This window comes from Penicillium macrosclerotiorum (genome assembly GCF_028827735.1).
Source record: "Penicillium macrosclerotiorum strain IBT 26536 chromosome Unknown utg000003l_segment0_segment0, whole genome shotgun sequence".
Classification (NCBI taxonomy): Eukaryota; Fungi; Ascomycota; class Eurotiomycetes; order Eurotiales; family Aspergillaceae; genus Penicillium; species Penicillium macrosclerotiorum.
In genome coordinates this window covers 2,310,758-2,329,320 of record NW_026643083.1, presented here as the reverse complement: position 1 = coordinate 2,329,320, position 18,563 = coordinate 2,310,758, and the positions used below count along the sequence as shown (strand labels likewise).

Sequence of the window (18,563 nt, the reverse complement as noted above, 5' to 3'; positions counted from 1 at the left end):
TCCTCCTCTTCAGTGCTCTTTCTTGACCCAGAATTTTCAAGGTGTCACTGCGGTTCTTCTTTTCTGTCTTTGTTTTTTCGCGTGCTATGACATATGTATATTCCCCAGCGGCCAATTTCTTCAACACTTTTTGTCTCCCGTTGTACCGGGCATCCAGACTGCATCTCCCCTCTCTGTTTTTCCACGCCTTCCAGTATTATCGAGATATCAATGATATGAACCTGGGCAGTCTGCTCCTTGCAAGGGGCTGTCTTCATTAGAGCACCCCTTTACCTTCTCCACTTGCTTCCTGTAGATGCAACACTTCCTGCAATAATTTATTGCGAAGAAATTTCTATATACTCTTAGTAAATTCATCCATGATATACCAGATGTGGATAATTATAGTACGTACATCAACCCAAGGTCATCACGCAGATCGCCATTTCCCACTACAATGGATATTCGCGAGCTCCAAGGTTTTCGTCCCAGAGTTGACATATTTTATAGGTCGCAAAGCCCGCGGATACTGAGGATCTGGAGCGCACAAGAGATATCCTCCACGATTTGTAGGTTCATGCACGAGTTAATTCGCTTTCTGGAACCCGGGATGAATAAGTTATAGAGCTTGGTCGGATTACACTGCACACATTCGATCGCCGAGAACACGGGACGGAGCGGACGGCTAAAATGGTCAACATATAGACGCAGGTCATGATCGGTGTAAACTCAGATGAGATCAGCGCAGGCATTTATGTCAATCTGTGCTCGTGGCGGGGGCTTGATATAGATGTGTTCTTATAGTAAGTACGAAGGACAGTACTTGCGTTTCCGCACCGGTGAGACACGCCCCAGAAGACTAGCAAAATGGGAGGAGGCAAAAGCTTACAGGGTTTAGGGACATATGAGGTCGCAATTAACATTGCTAAGATTTATCTATCCGGTTCAATTCCACCTCTCGTAACTGCTGAAGGCTGTCACCGACCTCCGCGGCTATGTGCAAGTGACTGCACGTCAGGAGTACTCGAATGAGCTTACGTTTACTGTACGAAAGATAATGCTTTCTATTCCCAGTCCACTCCATAACAATATAACTTTCTCCCTCTGTTGCCGGAGCGGAAACAGGCTGCCGTGAGTGGGACCAAGTTCGGCATCCCACCCCAATCTCCTGTCGGGTGAAAATGGAGTCAAGGAAGTGCTGGAACTAGCAAAGTCCGCGAACCTATATTTGCTCAGTATTACCTCTCCTCTGAGGAGAATGTGAACTATATATACCAGAGCATTTATAGAGATACACGGGTTCATGGATAGATGGTGGGGGGTTAAATTCAAGAAAATAGTTCTATACGACGGTTACCTTGGAAGTAATGTCACTGATGCAGCACCATGTTTCCTCCATGAATATCTCTCTTTTACATTCTGGCAGTCATGGTCCCCGACGTGAAGAATACCATCGCAGATAGTGCCATTATTGCGATTCCGGCGAGTCATCTTGGGGTCCAGATTGCGCACCTAAGCTATATAAGGCGATGCCGGCAGAAATGGATATGACAGACTGTTGGGTGATGCTTGGAGGTCTAGATTACACCGGAGGAAAGATTACCACGGACAAAGGGCGTCGAATAGAGCATTTGAGGTTCTTTACGCAGGGCTTTTACGGGCCAAGACGGAGAATATATTGTTGGCAAACTCTGACGATGAACTTTTGTCATGGTGTCCCAAAGCTCAAAAGATAATAATATTTGGTCTATCGAGCCCCAATATTGGAATTTTTGGATTCCAAAGCCCAATTAAGTATTTGCAAGTAGGGAACGTTGGTGATAGCTTTGGGGGCCTTGACTCATTACAGGAAAAGCCGTAGTAATATCAATAAAATATAAGCACAGAGCGGCGATGTCTTACGATACGCTACATGAACCAGCAGTGCTTTATCCGAGCTCAATATGTTGAGCAATGCAAAGTCAGAATGTATTTTATAACAAAGCGAAAAATTCTTCGTTTTGCCTTGGCTAACTCAGCATTCAAATGTATGAATCAAGTGTGATATACCATTTAAGATCTGGCGAAGTTATTCACCACAAAAGCTTATTCCAGAAATCTTCTACTAGTTGAGTGACTTCTGGGACCCGGTCTCGCACAACTCCATGTCCCACTTGCGGCAGGACAACGACATTCTGCATCCCAACCTCGTTCAGGTCCTGCTCACTGACCACATCGTCCAACTCTCCAAGACACACAAGCTTTGGATATCCGTTTGCGCCGCTTGAGAAAATTCAGCATGTTTATCCAGAACCTCACCGTCTCTGAAAAATTCCCACGATACTCGCCAAGTGTCCCTTATGCTCCTTCATTTGCCAGTCTCGAACAGCCTCCGCAACTACCTCGCCTCGCTTAACTTTCTCTTTCCAGTCAGAAGGTACGATTAATTGTCCCCCTTCTAGGAACTCCAGAATCCATGTTTGCGCTTGTTCTTCTATTCCTTCACCCCCGTGCAAATAGCTTCTCTGGAGGTTGTTGAAGCTCGCTGCACGCATAAGGCCCGCGGGTGCAACTAACACCATGGATGCAACACGCTCTGCGTGCACGGCTGCAAAAGATGCAGCCGTCGATCCACCAAACGAATAACCAAGAAAATGGGCATTCTCCCACTTCAAATTTGCCGTCACAGCCTCCAATAGTCCATGAAAAAGCACGGAGTTGTGTACTTTCAATGGGGTGTCAGTAAGACCATGGCCCCATAGATCTACCAGCACAAAGTGCGTATATGCGAAACGTGAAGATAGCGCGCTTGCCAATGGCTGCAGACCGATGGCCGAGGTCTGGACGCCATGCACAAGCAACACTCGGGAAATAGGATTGATTTGGTCTGTTGGGACTGGAGGTGAGGGTTTGAGCTCGTAATACGCAACCCTGCCGTTTGGAGTCGCCAAAAAGGATGCTAGTGGCAGTAGGCTACCAAATTTTGCAACGAAGCTGGCTTCTGATGGCCCTCGGATTGGTTCCTGTGTGTCGTCGGCATTTGGACCGCCGGGGCGGGGTAGCACAACTGATACGGTGGACATGATAATTTGAACAAAAATTAGATGCTGTCGCTGCTGATTGTATCCCAACCCTGGTTGGAGACTAAATTGCTGTTGTATATTAGAAAGTGGGGGTTGTAGCTGCAGATAAACGGATTATGTACCACTGGATGGTTATGAAAGGTCTATTTGCCAAGTGTTGAGTTTTGGCCTCATCGGAGATGTGGACTAGAGCATAATCAAAACGTGTAATCGTGATTGTACCTGATTCAATTTTGGGGACGGCCCGCCCTTTCTACCAGTTTTACGGGGCTTTGGGAGAGAGCGAGTGGATGGAGGCGGAACTATGACAGCAACAAAATACAGTATTATTCTGCCCTGCATTTCCTGATAAACTATGACAACATTAGCCATTCTCTTGGCAAACTAAATCCAACCGCACTATCTTATCACCTTCGTAAACAGCCCCCGCATCTCGGCTAGGCAATGCCCATCCCGAGGTGAAAAGCTCCAAGGTCCGCCTCCAATTTGGAAACCCTCGCGGATTGAATTGAGCTGAATACACAGGAGAAGCGAGAGATACCTTTCAAGTCACTTCTGCTCACTTAAAATAGCCCGGCCATGTCGAATAAGCCACGAATTCTTTTGGTGGGCTGTGGTGGCGTTGGAACGATCGCAGGCTTGAATCTAGAGATGGGCGGCGACGCTGTTGTCACAGCGGTGCTTCGATCAAACTACACCAAAGTTATTCAAGATGGCTTTCATATTCGATCATGCGACCATGGAGAAATCGCGAATTGGCGACCGTCAGAGGGTAAGCCAATTGCAATTCCCATCTACGAGGTATTCTTTTACTTATGAACTACGGATGGAAGTTTTGAACTATATCCCCAACCAGAGCGATAAGCAGTTCGATTATGTGGTAATTACCACCAAAAATATTGTAGATCACCGTCCAACTGCGGCAGACTTGGTGGAACCTGCAATCACACCGGGTAAAACGGTGATTGTACTGATTCAGAATGGGTTGAATATCGAGTTGCCATTCTTCGCCAAGTACCCTGACAATATTTGTCTGTCTGGAGTTAGCCTGATTGGATCGCACGAGACAGCACCAGCAGTGATCGATCACGAAGATTCGGATCGGCTCGTGATCGGTGCATTTCGGAACCCTCGACTCCCAGATGAGGAACAAGCTCAAGCAGCGCGAGAATTCGTTAAAATTTATTCGTCGGGTGGAAAAACAGATTGCACTTTCTCTGCGGATGTTTCATATCATCGATGGCAAAAGCTCGTATACAATGCTTGCCTGAACCCTGTTTGTGCGATCACAGGGTTGGATACGGGACGGATTCGGCTCGCTGATGATACAGTGGCTACTCTGCTACGCCCTGCAATGCAAGAAGTAGTAGCCGCAGCGAAGGCATCCGGGGTCACTCTCCCAGCTGGAATTATTGACCGTATGATTAACATGGACCCTCTGACCATGTATCTGCAGCCGAGCATGCTGGAAGATGTTCAGAAGGTATGGTTGTGCTCATTGCCTAAAGAACGAGTTGGCGACTTGCTGACATGTATCAGGGTAACTTGGTGGAGTTTGAGACGCTGGTTGGTGAGCCATTAAGAGAAGGACTAGCACGGGATGTACCCATGCCAACTTTGACTTTTATCTATCATACGATGAAGGCAATTCAATGGAAACTGAAGCAGCAGAAGGAGCTAATTGCTATTCCACCAAAGGGCGATTACCTCGCTAATGGTTCTAAGTAGGGTTTCGTGCGCCTTGATGCCTCTGGAGGATTTTCGAGGTCAAGAAAAGCGAGTCAATCTTACTTGAATCGAAAATAGCCTCCTAGTAATGTACTCCCTCGGGAAACACTCCAGAAAATGATTCTGGGGCAGCTCTGGGGTACCGGTGAGACGTGAAATGGAAATTGCTGTGTCACGAAATATATACCTGACATGTGATGAGCAAGCTCGTTTTGAGTCCACATGTATGAAATATTATTAGCAATTGAGATGTAAGAAAGTACCTGAATTTCCTATTCTCAACATGATTTTTGAAGGAGTCCGGAATCAGTCGACTTGCATACTTTTCCTGGTCAAATTTCCGTTAGGATCGGGTCATTAAATATGAAGACGTATGAAGACGGAAGTTATTCATAAATTTAACCAAAATGCTCCGAAATTGAGCAACACAAGCGGAATTACATGAGCATTGTGAGATTGCCCTTTCGAGTGATAACATAGTATTACACTATAAATAGCACACTGAGATGCTCGGAGGTCAGCAATTTTCCCATTATCGCTTGGTCGTCCCAGACAACTGATTAAACCCACCAGATAAGGATGAAATTCTCCGCCATAATCCCTTGTCTTTTCGTCTTCGCTGGCGCAATCGATTTCTTTGGGATCAGCCAAGATCCTCGCTGCATTGTGCCATGCGTTCTCAAAATCCTGAAAGAGTCAAATTGTAGTGGCAATATCATTTCGTCCATATGTTCCCCTGCTACTTTTGACAATCTCTTAAAGAACGAGGCCTGCCTCGTTGCATGCGATATTGATCCTAGACTGAGTACGTTCATGTGACCGACTGATTCCTGGTCGTGCAATAATTGGAATTTAATCTTAAATATTTAGTCAACGCGACTATTACCGAGGCTTCTGCAATATGCAAGGCTATTCTATCAGCCCCGAAGCTGTGAAGAAAACGGGGGCTAGTTCAACGGAATTAGGAATCTGCCAAGATACCTGGGCTGGAATTATTTCCTCCAAATGCAAAATTTTGAGACAATAAACACGTACATATCCGTTCTCTGTAGGAATCTGGGTTCTACCTCCATTGGATTAAATAAGCAAGGAATAGCAAGGAAGTCTTTCTCACTCGAAGTGAAAGAGGGAGAAAAACCAACATAAGAAGACCTTTTCTCATTTAAGGTTATTTGGGCCCCTTTAATTGCCTGTGTTTCACCTTCATCCATTCACCATCCTTCATTAAGGGCGGGGTCAGACCTTGGGGAAAAAAATCTAGACCCGGGAAAGAGAAGCCACGGAGTCCTAAAAGAACTGAATTAGATCTGCGATATCTTAGAGCTTATATTCAGAAGCCAGATTGTTTCACTTAACCTCCTATTATTCTTGTTATTTATTGCAAGCAAGACTGCGCCGCTCCCGACGACCGACTTACAAGGTGCGGTGGAGGTGGTACCCCAGGCTGTATATTATTGCTCGCACCAATCAGGCCACTCTCATCCAACAGCAGCGCCTGTCGATCGAATTTCAAACCAAGCAAGAACAAGCAGCTGCTCAGGGGCTAGATATTTCTCCGATTGCGCTGCTGCGTCGTGCTCTCTTAGCGTTGTCTCAGCTGCAAGCCCATCGGGATGACAGGTGGGGCCCATTGTGGGCCTGATTGATAGCTTCCGAAAGTGGCCCCGATTATTGACAAAGGCTAGCCCCTGCCTCTTATTCTCCCCCTGAACCCTCCTCTCTTCTGCCTACCAACACTTTTCTACCCTTCCCTTGATCAAGCATTACCATCATGTCGGACGAAAAACCTATCGAACAAACGCCAGTCCCACTGGAGAAGGTCGAAGAAGCCGTCGAAGCTCCTGCAGCTGAAAAGCCTACAGAAACACCCGCGGACGCTGCTTTCAAAGCCGCGGAAGCCACCGACGCCGCGCCCAAAGCTGACGAGCCTGCTCAAGATGCTCCAGCTCCGGAGCAGGAATCTGTTCAAGAGGCTGCCCCTGCTGCGACCGCTGCTGCCCCCGAGGCTGAAGCAGCCAAGCCTGAGGAGCAGAAGCCCGAAAAACCGGCGTACCTGACCAACATTCCTTCGCTGAGTCAGTTCTTTGACGACCTGCCCAAAATTCTCAGCAGTACCGGACATGGTGAGATGTGGGGTGTGCCTCTCAAGGACAGCGACGATATCCCCACCGTCAATGTCCTGATAAAATTCTTGCGCGCGAATGAGGGCAATTTGCAGGCAGCCAAGGACCAGCTCCGCAAGGCTCTGGAGTGGCGTAAACAGACCGACCCGCTCGGGCTGGTTGAGTCAGGTCGCTACAGTACCACCAAGTACGGTGGTCTGGGATACTTGACCACCTACGAGCAGGATGGTCGACCACTGGTGTTTACCTGGAACATCTACGGAGCTGTCAAGGATGTCAATGCTACCTTTGCGGATTCTGATGAGTAAGGGATATCCTTCGTTGAACATGGTGGATGATATGCTGATATTGATACACTGCCAGATTTGTCAAGTGGCGCGCTGCCCTTATGGAACTCGCCGTTCAGGACCTCAAGATGAAAGATGCTATTACTGTGATTGATTATGACGGCGAGAAGGACCCCTATCAAATGATCCAGGTGCACGACTACCTGAATGTCAAGTTCTTCCGGATGGACCCCAGTGTTAGGGCGGCCACCAAGAAGACCATCGACGTTTTTTCCACCGCCTACCCTGAGCTACTTCGCGAGAAGTTCTTCGTCAACGTCCCTGCTATCATGGGCTGGATGTTTTCCGCCATGAAGCTTGTCTTGAGCCGCAACACCACACGCAAGTTCCATCCTATCACCAATGGTGCTAATCTGGCTCGCGAGTTCCCTGCTTCCGTGTCTGAGAAGATCCCGACGACCTACGGTGGAAAGGGGCCGGAGCTGAAGGAGGAGGCTCGGACTGTTCAGTTGATTGAGGATAAGGAAGAAAAGAAGAACGAGCCTAAGCCTGCTGAGGCCACTGCTGAAGTTCCCCCAGAAGTTCCCCCGAAGACCGAGGAACCCGCCGTGACGGAGCCCGCGAAGGAAGAGCCTGCGAAGGAAGAGCCTGCGAAGGAAGAGCCTGCGAAGGCTGAGGCCGTCAAGGAGGAATCTGCAGAGGAGCCCAAGGTTACGACTGAGAGCACCCCTGCGGAAGCCAAGTAAATGTGCGCTTGCTTTTCGAGCGTTCTGTTTTGATACCCGGAAGAGCAGGGCTTCCTTCTCCGCTCCATTGTTTTATCTGGGGCGATTCGCGCCTATTGTCTAGATTCAAACCCACACGTTTCATACATAGTTAATAATCATGCCCTTTTGAGAGTTATTGTCTCGAAAATGCCTTGGTCGCCTTCGTATGAATTAGTTGTCGGACCACGTGAGTTCGGACAACACATAGCTTGTACGGAAACCCACAAAACTACTTGCGCAACACTCCCGACCTTATCAAGCATCCTCCTTCTCTCCGCGCCGCAACTCTGAGGCGACGTCAACCCCGGCCTGCACGAGATTTCCCTTTCCTCATCTACAGCTCGCTTTCTGTTGCGCTCAGAATGCGATCCTCGCTTTGATCACGCTTCTCAATATACCCGACCGTCAATTCGTCTGGCCTCCACCCTGACCTCCATTCGCGTCTTCACCGGATCTGAACTCGGCCACAATGTCTGTCTGGAACCCGGACAACATCCGCGATGTTGCGGAATCTGTTGGAATCACAAATCTCAATCACGATGTGACTGAAAATCTCGCCCGCGATGTCGAATATCGAGTTGCGCAAGTGCTGGAGGAGGCGCTGAAGTCGATGCGCCACGGCAAGCGCACCTTGCTCACCACCCAGGATATCTCTCTGGCCCTGCGAAATCTGGACGTGGAACCTCTTTATGGCTATGAGTCTCTTCGTCCGTTGAAATTTGGTGAAGCATCATTAGGTCCCGGACAACCGCTATTCTACGTTGAGGACGAAGAGGTTGATTTTGAAAAGCTTATCAATGCGCCTTTGCCAAAGGTTCCTCGGGAGGTTTCGTTCACTGGTCAGTTTTTCACAGGAATCCATCTTGTAGATGACTCGTGGGGTTGATCTAACCAGTTTGATAGGTCACTGGTTGGCTGTTGAAGGCGTGCAACCATCTATTCCGCAGAACCCTACGGCTGCGGACTCTCGTAACCTCGAGCTGGTATCGAAGGGACCGAATGCCAATTCCACCCTGGCAGCGATGAGTGGTACAGGGGATGTGTCAGTCAGGCCATTGGTGAAGCACGTGCTTTCCAAAGAACTCCAACTATATTTCGAGAAGGTCTGCAGTGCATTTCTGGACGAGACAAGCGAGGATTATCGAACCTCGGGCTATGCCAGCCTACGAGAAGATCCCGGTTTACACCAACTGGTTCCATACTTCGTCCAGTTCATTGCTGAGAAGGTTACCCACAGCCTCAAGGATATCTTTGTACTCACTCAAGTAATGCATATGGCCGAAGCCCTGGTACAGAACCAATCACTCTACGTTGATCCTTATGTAAGTCTTTGTTCTACGCAAGCCTTTGCTCGGATCTGAGGCGCAGGTACTAACTTTCTGATTAGATTGCATCTCTTGTTCCTTCAATCCTGACCTGCCTGGTCGGCCGCCAGCTAGGTGGAACCGCTGATCTGGCCGAGCAGTTCGCGCTTCGTGATCTGGCTGCCTCACTTCTGGGTCTAATTGCGAAGAAATACTCTCATTCTTCCCACATGCTCAAACCACGCCTCGTCCGGTCCTGTCTGAAGAGCTTCCTCGATCCTTCTAAGCCCTTTGGGGCCCATTATGGCGCTATTATTGGTTTACAAGCCGTCGGCGGTGCGGAGGTCATCCGTGTGCTTGTTATCCCCAATCTTGGCGAGTATTCAAAGATTCTGAGTGATGGTATTGAGGATATCGCTCGTCGGCCTGCCGCAGAACGTGTGCTGGATGCACTTATGGCTGTCTTGAGGTCCCTCCGTGATAGCCAATCGTCTTTGACCAACGGTCACCCTGCCGCCGTTTCCGACGATCTCCGTAGCCAGTTAGCTGAGAAGGTCGGAGATCTTCTTGCCAATCGGATCGCGGATAATAAAGAGGTGCAGCTTGCTCGTCTGATCCTGGATGCTTGATGACTGGTACTCTGGGGTTTATTCCAATCTGCATCGTTTGAACTCACGCGGGATCGGGGACTGGCATGATCTGCATCTGGCATGGCGTTATGATCTGGCGTTGTAAAGGGAGAAGACAAGGGTTTCATTTGGCTTTGACCTTGTCATGATTGTTTTTTTTTTTTCATTTTTTTTAGTAAACATAGTTCACTAAGTTATTATTACATCATCGGCCATCTCCGAGGCGCCCTGATACCGGACTATAGTCCGCTTTACTTCGTATCGTTGGTTGGTCTCCATTAATTTCCCTGATTGGACCAGTACCTGCAGGAAAACGGTCGGCAACGAAGAGACATGGCAGTGATAGATATGCTGTGCGACAGAGGGTAAATGCGCACAACCCGAGCTAGCAGCCTCGCAGGAGGCAAGATTTAGGAATCAGATATTCCAGATCTTGTTCCAGTCAGGGGATAATTCAAAGAAAGATCCTCCAATAATGAGATTCTAGATCCGGTAGCGTAATCAAGAATAAGATTACCTAATACACGGAGTCCTCCGACTCCATGACAACCTGGACTGTAACTTGAACTATCAGCTGCAAGGAGTCCACGCTCAAAATTCAAAATCCCAGTTGCCCTCTTCTACAAAGTGCTCTTGTTTCGACTCTCGGAGCTACTGATCGCTGACATAAACTCCGTCCAGGCACCGGCCCCATTCTTGTCTATTCTGCCCGGTGTCACCGCTCGCGTGAGGATCAGGATTCTTGATCGGGCGCTTCATCGTTCTCAACTCCCTCAGAGCTATTGTGCCAGATAACCTGCACAGTCTAGAGAATTTGGCATCGTATTCCAGGTCAGTGAACCATCGTTGTCTGTCCAATTCTCGCATGTAATAACGTGGATGATGAGCCCAACTAACATGGAGTTGCCTTCCCTGATGTCAGACAGATTTTGACGGAGCGCCCCACACAGTCTGGGCCCACAGACAAAATCGCTCATCACCAACCAAATCGCCCATTACGGCAAACATTTTAGCTCGTCACCCCTCCTCTTGAGGTCCTGCTTTTCCACCTTTTCCTACTTGGCTTGAGCCAACGAAATTCCTGACAGAACGCCCTGCTCGCTCATTTCGCGACCAGCGCAATTCTACCACATCTCGGGCACTCATCGGGCCTCCGTCCGAAGTCTGACTGACTTTTCTGTGCCGCTTTCCACGCAACATCCTGCTGATGTTAACGATTGTGGCCTCGCGCGATATCGTGCAGCTTTAAGCCGAATTTCCTTTCCTGCCTTCCATGAGCCCGAAGGATCTTCTGCGATTCCTGTCTAAGCCTGCGAAGTAGGTGTACTTTTTTCCCTCTCGTTTCTCTTCTCCCACCACTACCCCTCATGGTAGCCGCCGAACTACAAGAACCCAGGAAATCATCTGGTTTGAAGCAATTGCTCAACATGACACTGTCACTTAACATGCCTGTGACGTGTTGTGTCTTCATGTTTTTTCACTGCACCTGTTTAGGCCGCTTGTAATCGAGAAGTGCAATATGCTAATCCTCTTGCTGTCTTCAGGCCTCGATAACGAGACTTTCATCCCCAACAACCGACTTTCCTCTTTACCTTTTCCAAAAAAAGCAGATACTCTCGTCTGCTAGACCCGATACTTTGACCGGTATCGGTATCTTCCAGCACGAGGGTACTGGACTGACAGTCACCATTCTTTGTAGCGTCTTTCTCCTCTCCTTCGCCTTTCTGCCTCCTTAGCAGCCCCTCGGGCCTGTTTGCATTATAACCTGCCTGGCCTGTTAGCCAGTTTTTCTCTTTCCCAAGGGCCTTCTCTTCTCAGACGGGCACTGCCCCCTTGTTCGTCTGGGTAAGTAGACAGTGCTTCTAAAGCCTTTTGTCTCCCTCAGAAAGTTCCTAGGGCGGTCCGACGTCACAGATCCTCCTTCTCCGCCGTTTATTGCACAAACTCACCAGCCTCGGCTGCATCAATCAACGGAAATGGTTTACGTCGGTATTCCAAAGAATTACACCCAGTCTCCGTCCTCGTTTGCCGGGACGCCGTCTCTGACCATCAACTATGAGGCCACTCAGGACCTCGACTCGTCCAATGCCTTTGAAGGTGCGCCAAATCTAATCTTCGGGTCCAAGGAATAACTGCTCATCGATTTCTCCAGGTCCTGAGAAGTTGCTCGAAGTATGGTTCGCTCCGTCTGCCAGCGAGCTCGGCGCTGCCGGCCCGGAGGGTCTGAAGAAGGTCCCCGGTGAGATTTGGAAGGATATGCTGGATTTGGTCAACTGCCAAGTCCTCTCTGTTGTCTCATCTGAGGATGTGGACGCTTACCTTCTTTCAGAGTCCAGCATGTTCGTCTGGCCACACAAGCTCATCCTTAAGACTTGTGGGACTACGACCCTTCTTTCCGGCCTGCCGCGCATCTTGGAGATTGCCACTCTGTTTGCAGGCTTTCTCCGTGCTACGGCTCCGCCTTCGCGCGGTATTACCGTGGCCGCAGCTCCCTATCGAGTCTTTTACAGTCGCAAGAACTTTTTGTTCCCTGACCGTCAGCGTGGCCCTCACCGTAGCTGGCGCGACGAGGTTCGCACCATGGACAGACTGTTCCTCAATGGCAGCGCATACATGATTGGCAAAATGAACGGCGAGCATTGGTACTTGTACTTGACCGATCCTCACACTCTGCTCACCCCGCCCGCCAGCCCAAAGGAGGAGGAGACCAATTTCACTGAGACAGAGACGAAGGTTCTCAGCTTCCCGCAGGCCTCCTCGATCGTCGACTGCGATGAACATGACGAGACTCTGGAGGTTCTCATGACCGATCTGGATGAGGAGAATGCCAAGCAGTTCTATTTGGACAACGCCTCCGCCGTGGCCGAGAAGCGCTACCGTAGCTTTGACAATGAAGACGGTGTTGAGCATATCGATGTCTTTGGCAATGGGTCTGACCCGGATGATCCTGATGCGGATCGTCTGCTTCCGCCGGAGCTGACCACTGAAGGTCACGCTTTAGGGACTGTGGTTTCCGACGCCTGTGGTCTTTCGGACGTCTATCCGAAGAGCAAGTTCCCTGACGCTCGTATTGACGCGTATCTCTTCACCCCCTGTGGCTTCTCGGCTAACGGTGTGGTGCCTGCTCCTGATGGCAAGGCTCCAACTCACTATTTTACCGTGCACGTCACTCCGGAACCCCACTGTTCCTATGCTTCATTTGAGACCAATGTTCCGCATTCTCAGAATGGCAAGACCACTGCCGACATTATCCAGCAGGTTGTCGAGATCTTCAAGCCAGGCCGTTTCAGCATTACTTTGTTCGAGACCAAACCGGCCATCGACGAGCTTGGCACTGATACCAACGGCTTCCACGAGGTGCACTCGCACCGCCAGGCTATGCGTCGAAACCACAAGATGGAGCATATTGAAGGTTACCGCCGCGTTGACCGCATCGTCCATGATCTGAACGGGTACGATCTAGTGTTCCGTTACTACGAGCGCAACGATTGGAAAGGGGGGCACCACGGATTGGAGAGAAGATGTAAGTGCATTGAGATTGGTGCACTGTCTATCTTCTCTCAATCCGACCTTTTTCAGTTGTTGATCTCTTAAGTCTCGGGCTTTTTCACTTTTTGGTTTTAAGACTGTCTGTTTTTGTGATTCTGTTTTATCGAGCCAACTCCAGGTGCATGATGATGTCTTGGTTTTTAGCCTCTATATCGTCTGCACCTTCGCATTTATATGCTCTAAGCGCCTCGATTCTTTCTCCGTCCCATTCCAGCTGTATTCCATCAGCGATTCCCTATTTTGAAGTGTTTGTCAATTATTGTGGAAGATTCATCTAGTCGCTCGTTTAGCATAATTGACTCATATTGACCGTTTCCTTGAATATTGATCTAAAATGTCTCGATCCAGAGCTCTTCCGCTCATAGAATGCGTAGTGTGTTTTTGATATGGGGAAGAGACCTCTGAATGCGGAAGGCGGTCTGATCAGAAGGCATCGTTTCCTGCTCAGCCATTCAGATTATCCTGCATTTGATCGCGTGTTACAGGCCACTTTCCTCTGGCACATTTCCTTGTGTCTGACACGGCATCGTGAGGGTCACTGAGCGTGAGATCTATTTTTGAGACTTTTCAGGACGGATTCGAGCCTAACGCCGCGCGCCGCGCTCTTGACATCGACATCAAGCCCGCACCGCATCACGACTCTAGAGAATCTCACAGATTGCGATCTCTTTCACCGAAACAACTTTATTCTATCGTCATAACCTCTTCCTATTCTTCCCATATGCACACTTCGTTGTCAGTTCTTTCAAACCACCCTCGTTAGTTCTTCAACATGTCGTCACCACCTCCTTACCAACCTCCAACCAATCCCCTCAAACGCCCTTCTATATCATCCTCCGCCTCGCAACCACTTGGGAAGAAACAGCGCATGCACCCTCTCCGACAGACATCATTCCCGACCGGCCTCGACACAGCAGATCGCAGCTTCGGTGCCGCGAGCGATGCAGGAAGCGTGACAGGCAGTTTCACAGGAAGCATAGGCGGAGCGAGCGCAGACGGTGTATTCGCCGGCGCAGCTCGAGGCAAGAAGCGCGGACGGAAAAGCAAAGCTGAGAAAGAACGTGAACGTGAGCGAGAGGATGCGCTTAGCTCTCGGGCTGGCGATGGGCGATTGGGATCCGTTGATGCTGAAGGCTCGGTAAGAGGCGGAATGGGCGGGGGTGCTGGGGGTGGTGATGATGTGGACGACGACGACGATGACGACGAGGGCGAGCTTTTAGGCAGGGAAGAAGGGACGACTGATACCGAGGCGGAGAAGAAGAATCTGGCGTATGTCGCGCGGTCTGCTCAAGATTCTATGGATTGAGGACTAACGTATTTCATTTCCCTACAACAGCATTCTAGTTGACGCATTCAATCCCCAGCAATCAGAACGATATGATTTATTCAAACGAGCGAAGCTTCGCAAGGAATCGCTGCGCCGTATCGTCAACCATGCCCTTTCACAGTCAGTGCCGGCTAGCGTGGTCACTACCGTCAACGGTTTCACCAAGGTTTTCGCTGGTGAGATGATTGAGAAGGCCCGAACTGTTCAGGCCGAATGGGCTGCCGCCCATGACCAGGCTGCCCGCGCCGCCTTCGAGGCTGAGGAAGCAGCCGCAGAGAAAGCGGCACAGGCCAGATCCCAAGCAGCAGCTACTCAGTCCAAGACCTCGACGCCTACCCCGTCGGGGACCCCTGTTCCCAATGGTATCAAGAAAGAGCCGTCAGATATGAAACCAACGTCCTCTTCCACCCCAATTAGCAACCTCAATCCAACCTCATCACCTGGCCCTACACAACGCATATCCCAATCCCCATCACAAATCCGCCAGACCGCCAGCCCTGTGCCCTCGTCTTCAAAACGCGAGTTCCGACCCCCACCTAATCCTCACAAAGGCCAACTTCTTCCTTCACACTTACGCGAGGCACTCCGCCGAACCAAGCGAGATGGTGAAGGGGGCGGCGTTGGCTTTTCTGGGTTGAGTATGGATAATCTGGGAGTCAAAGGATCAGTCGGCTGGAGCTCAGGTAGTGTTGGTGGACGACGGCTATTCCGTTGATCTGGGACTTTCTCTTTCTCCTAGATTATTTTTCAAGGGCGTCACGGTTTTATCCTTTTTTTATCCCTGCCTTTCGGGTCATGTCTAGCTGGAGTCTCTTGTATATAATGGTGGTGTTCTCGAATAGGTTACGCAACATAAAATCGATACCATGACTAGGGGTTTCAAGAAGCAAGAACCCATCGCATTCAGCGGTCATCTAGCCCACAGAAAATTGTATATAAATTCTTACTTTGATTGGTCAAGGGGTTTTTTTTTTCCGAATTGATGTTTATACTCTTGTTCGGATATCTCCCCAGTTATCCCCTCCATGTTATACTTTCCATCATACCTCGCCAATATATTCCCCAAACTGCTCAACAACTCATGTATCTCGAGAGAGGCAACCTACCATCAATTGCCAGAGTCGGCGTATCAAGGTTGTGTCGAACGTATACGAGGTCCTCGAAGGTCAACCGCGGTCTCGGTCAATATTACCGGCTGATAGCAGTGTTGTACTCCGTACATTCCGACCTATCTGATTCATCCGCCGATCAATGAGACCAAAAATCCTTGGCAGGGACTAGGCCAAAATTTGCTCTTTTCACTTGGTAGATTGCTGCTGCGCAAAAATGCAGACGCGTCTTCATTATTGATTTCCCAACCAGGACCAAAATAGTGTCATCATACCACGAATAATGGCGTTCCATATGGAGTATACAAGACCATGCCAATTACTGATAAATTTACTCTTCTCTTGATGCTCTTTTATATCCTGGCCATTCAAGTTCAAGAACCAACTGAATGATCGGATCGATGGCCCTATCACCTATCGAAGTAATGTTGTCTCACCAGCCGCTGCAAGGGTCCAGCCACCGGCACATCGCCCTTTTTAACTGGTCTGCATGACAGCTATTCTAGCCGCTCCTCACATACCTGGGATTTTTTGGGATCCGCGTCTTGATCGACGTTATGCAACACCCCTAGCCATGGCAAAGCATAGTCGGCAGCTGCTGGGACGGCCCTTTGTCGCCCTACCGGGTTCACAATCGCGCCATTGGATCGGAAATCGGCTCATGCAATTCATGAGCCCGTTCTGACTCTTTGTATACTTTATATCGCGTCAGTTTCTGGTTTGTGGCGGACAATCGTCCCCCCTTCTTTCTTGGCGTGGTCCTCGCCGGGGATACTATAGACTGGCGATTCCTAGCAGGCTCGACCTTGGGGTGGCCTCTCTTTCTCTCATTCTTGCTTCTTTCTTTATTTTTCGGTCCTTATTGTTATTCTATCATCTCGATGTTTTGATGTCTTGCATCGGTTTCTATTTTAGCGACTTCTACATTTGATACTCAGCCGAGTGTCTAGTGTCCATACACTCTTTTCATTCTTGCAATTCAATTTGTCCCCAAGTATCGAGAACAACTATGTCGGTCTTTCAAACATCTTCTCACATTTACACTCGATTGAAGGGTACAATTCCCTCGGTCATCTCATGGGGTCAAGGGGACGGGTCCACAAAAGGCGACCCCCGGAAAAGCGTGAAATGGATTGACGTATGGCTGTTAAATCCTAAAAGAAGCTATCCAGGCTAATGCATTTACTTATATTTAGGGTCTTCGTGGAATTGCCTCTTTCCTTGTGGTTCTCACCCACCTTGCTCGCGCCTGGGACTATGACCTCTTCTCACCCCGAGATTCAGAAGATGCTACACCGCGAATTCTACAATGGCCAATCCTCCGTATCCCTTGGCAAGGTCGCATCGGTGTGACCATCTTTGCATTTTTGACTGGCTATGTCTGTGCTCTCAAACCTCTCAAACTCTCTCGTGCCCACGATACAACGGCTGCCTTCACAACAATAGCCAAAAGCGCGTTTCGGAGACCGCCCCGCCTTATATTTCCCGCCACGATTGCGTTAATCATTTCATGGACCGTTGCTCAATTTGGAGGTTTCATAGTTGCAAATCGATCCGACTGCTGGTGGTGCCGGTATGCAGCGCCAGAATTAGAGGATTCTCTTTGGAAAGAAATCATTCGCCTAGGGCTGAATTTCTTGTCAACATGGACGACGGGTTATATGGCATACGATGACCACCAATGGGCGCTTCTGCCGTTACTCCAGGCCTCAATGCTGGTGTATATCAGTCTTTTTGCAACCATGTTCGTTCAATTCCGGTATCGCATGGTCTTTTATGTTGGCATGATCTTATATTTTCATCAAGATGCCTCAAAAGACGTCGGTTCGTGGACCATTTATATATCCCCCATAGTCACGCATAGAGGGGGATTTCACTTTGAGGTCTTGAATTCGCTAACTTATATTCAGAAACATTTCAAATGCAGGCCTTCTATGGCATGCTCTTGAGCGATCTTTCTTATTCTGCTACGCTAAAAAATTGGGTCGAAAACCATTCCTATGGCCGGAAAATGATTACCATCCCGCTCACAATTGCCGGTCTTTTCATAGCCTCCTACCCAGGCGAGCACCCTGAGTGGATGCCCTGGTCCGACTGGATGTTCAATCTTGCTCAGTATATCTTCCCGCCGGATGTGAATATCGGAAAACGTTATACAGCCATCGGCGTTGATATGATTATTCTTGCTATCTATCTCTCCCCATCGACTAAAGATTTCCTTTCCAACCGACTACTCCTCTGGTTCGGGAAGCAAAGTTTTGCAGTTTATCTGATCCACGGAACAATGCTGCGTGTCATTCTTTGCTGGATGCTATATGGAATCAGTGGCCAGCCATGGGAAGGGAGTGAGGCGAGCACCGATGATGACCGTGACTGGTTGCCACTACGCCCGCCTTGGGTTGTGGCCATCAGTATTCCTGTTTGGATTGGCCTCGTGTATGCCCTGGCGGCAGCCTGGACTGCTTACGTTGATACATTTTGTGCCTCTATGACGCAGAAACTAGAGCGTGCTGTTTTCAAGGAGGATGAGCAAGCGTCATTGCCGCTGCCTGCTGTTTCTATTCCCATGCAGACGACATGAATACCATGTTTTCTAATTTTTCTTCATTTCATTTCAGAACTTTCTCTCGCCCTCTCCCCACGCTAGATGGTCAATTAGGAACGAATGCACCTAGTCTACTCGGCCAGGAGAACATTTG

At 49.2% G+C, this 18,563-nt stretch overlaps 7 protein-coding genes across 7 annotated transcripts; 6 read left to right on the top strand and 1 right to left on the bottom strand.

The window, feature by feature from the left end:
- Window positions 1–2,051: 2,051 nt before the first annotated feature.
- N7462_003730 (alpha/beta fold hydrolase) lies at window positions 2,052–3,041 on the bottom strand (the record flags this gene model as incomplete). Its single annotated transcript, XM_057075456.1, has 2 exons — window positions 2,052–2,241; window positions 2,278–3,041. 2 exons carry the CDS (start codon window positions 3,039–3,041, stop codon window positions 2,052–2,054), a joined length of 954 nt encoding a protein of 317 aa, XP_056934961.1.
- A 579-nt stretch (window positions 3,042–3,620) lies between these two features.
- N7462_003729 (ketopantoate reductase family protein) lies at window positions 3,621–4,769 on the top strand (the record flags this gene model as incomplete). Its single annotated transcript, XM_057075455.1, has 3 exons — window positions 3,621–3,813; window positions 3,875–4,524; window positions 4,581–4,769. The coding sequence occupies 3 exons, from the start codon at window positions 3,621–3,623 to the stop codon at window positions 4,767–4,769; spliced, it is 1,032 nt and encodes a 343-aa protein (XP_056934960.1).
- A 1,771-nt stretch (window positions 4,770–6,540) lies between these two features.
- On the top strand, window positions 6,541–7,925 carry sfh5 (CRAL/TRIO domain protein; the record flags this gene model as incomplete). Its single annotated transcript, XM_057075454.1, has 2 exons — window positions 6,541–7,196; window positions 7,256–7,925. 2 exons carry the CDS (start codon window positions 6,541–6,543, stop codon window positions 7,923–7,925), a joined length of 1,326 nt encoding a protein of 441 aa, XP_056934959.1.
- Window positions 7,926–8,415: 490 nt separating this feature from the next.
- On the top strand, window positions 8,416–9,879 carry N7462_003727 (TATA-binding protein-associated factor TAF6; the record flags this gene model as incomplete). Its single annotated transcript, XM_057075453.1, has 3 exons — window positions 8,416–8,785; window positions 8,850–9,268; window positions 9,334–9,879. The coding sequence occupies 3 exons, from the start codon at window positions 8,416–8,418 to the stop codon at window positions 9,877–9,879; spliced, it is 1,335 nt and encodes a 444-aa protein (XP_056934958.1).
- Window positions 9,880–11,855: 1,976 nt separating this feature from the next.
- N7462_003726 (adenosylmethionine decarboxylase SPE2) lies at window positions 11,856–13,401 on the top strand (the record flags this gene model as incomplete). The annotated part of the gene is made up of 2 exons (XM_057075452.1): window positions 11,856–11,976; window positions 12,032–13,401. Coding segments are annotated over 2 exons (1,491 nt in total), but the record flags the coding sequence as incomplete, so codon positions are not given.
- Window positions 13,402–14,200: 799 nt separating this feature from the next.
- On the top strand, window positions 14,201–15,470 carry N7462_003725 (transcription initiation factor TFIID subunit 11 family protein; the record flags this gene model as incomplete). The annotated part of the gene is made up of 2 exons (XM_057075451.1): window positions 14,201–14,697; window positions 14,765–15,470. 2 exons carry the CDS (start codon window positions 14,201–14,203, stop codon window positions 15,468–15,470), a joined length of 1,203 nt encoding a protein of 400 aa, XP_056934956.1.
- Window positions 15,471–16,873: 1,403 nt separating this feature from the next.
- Window positions 16,874–18,445, top strand: N7462_003724 (acyltransferase family protein; the record flags this gene model as incomplete). Its single annotated transcript, XM_057075450.1, has 3 exons — window positions 16,874–17,002; window positions 17,061–17,688; window positions 17,775–18,445. 3 exons carry the CDS (start codon window positions 16,874–16,876, stop codon window positions 18,443–18,445), a joined length of 1,428 nt encoding a protein of 475 aa, XP_056934955.1.
- Between the last annotated feature and the right edge of the window lie 118 nt (window positions 18,446–18,563).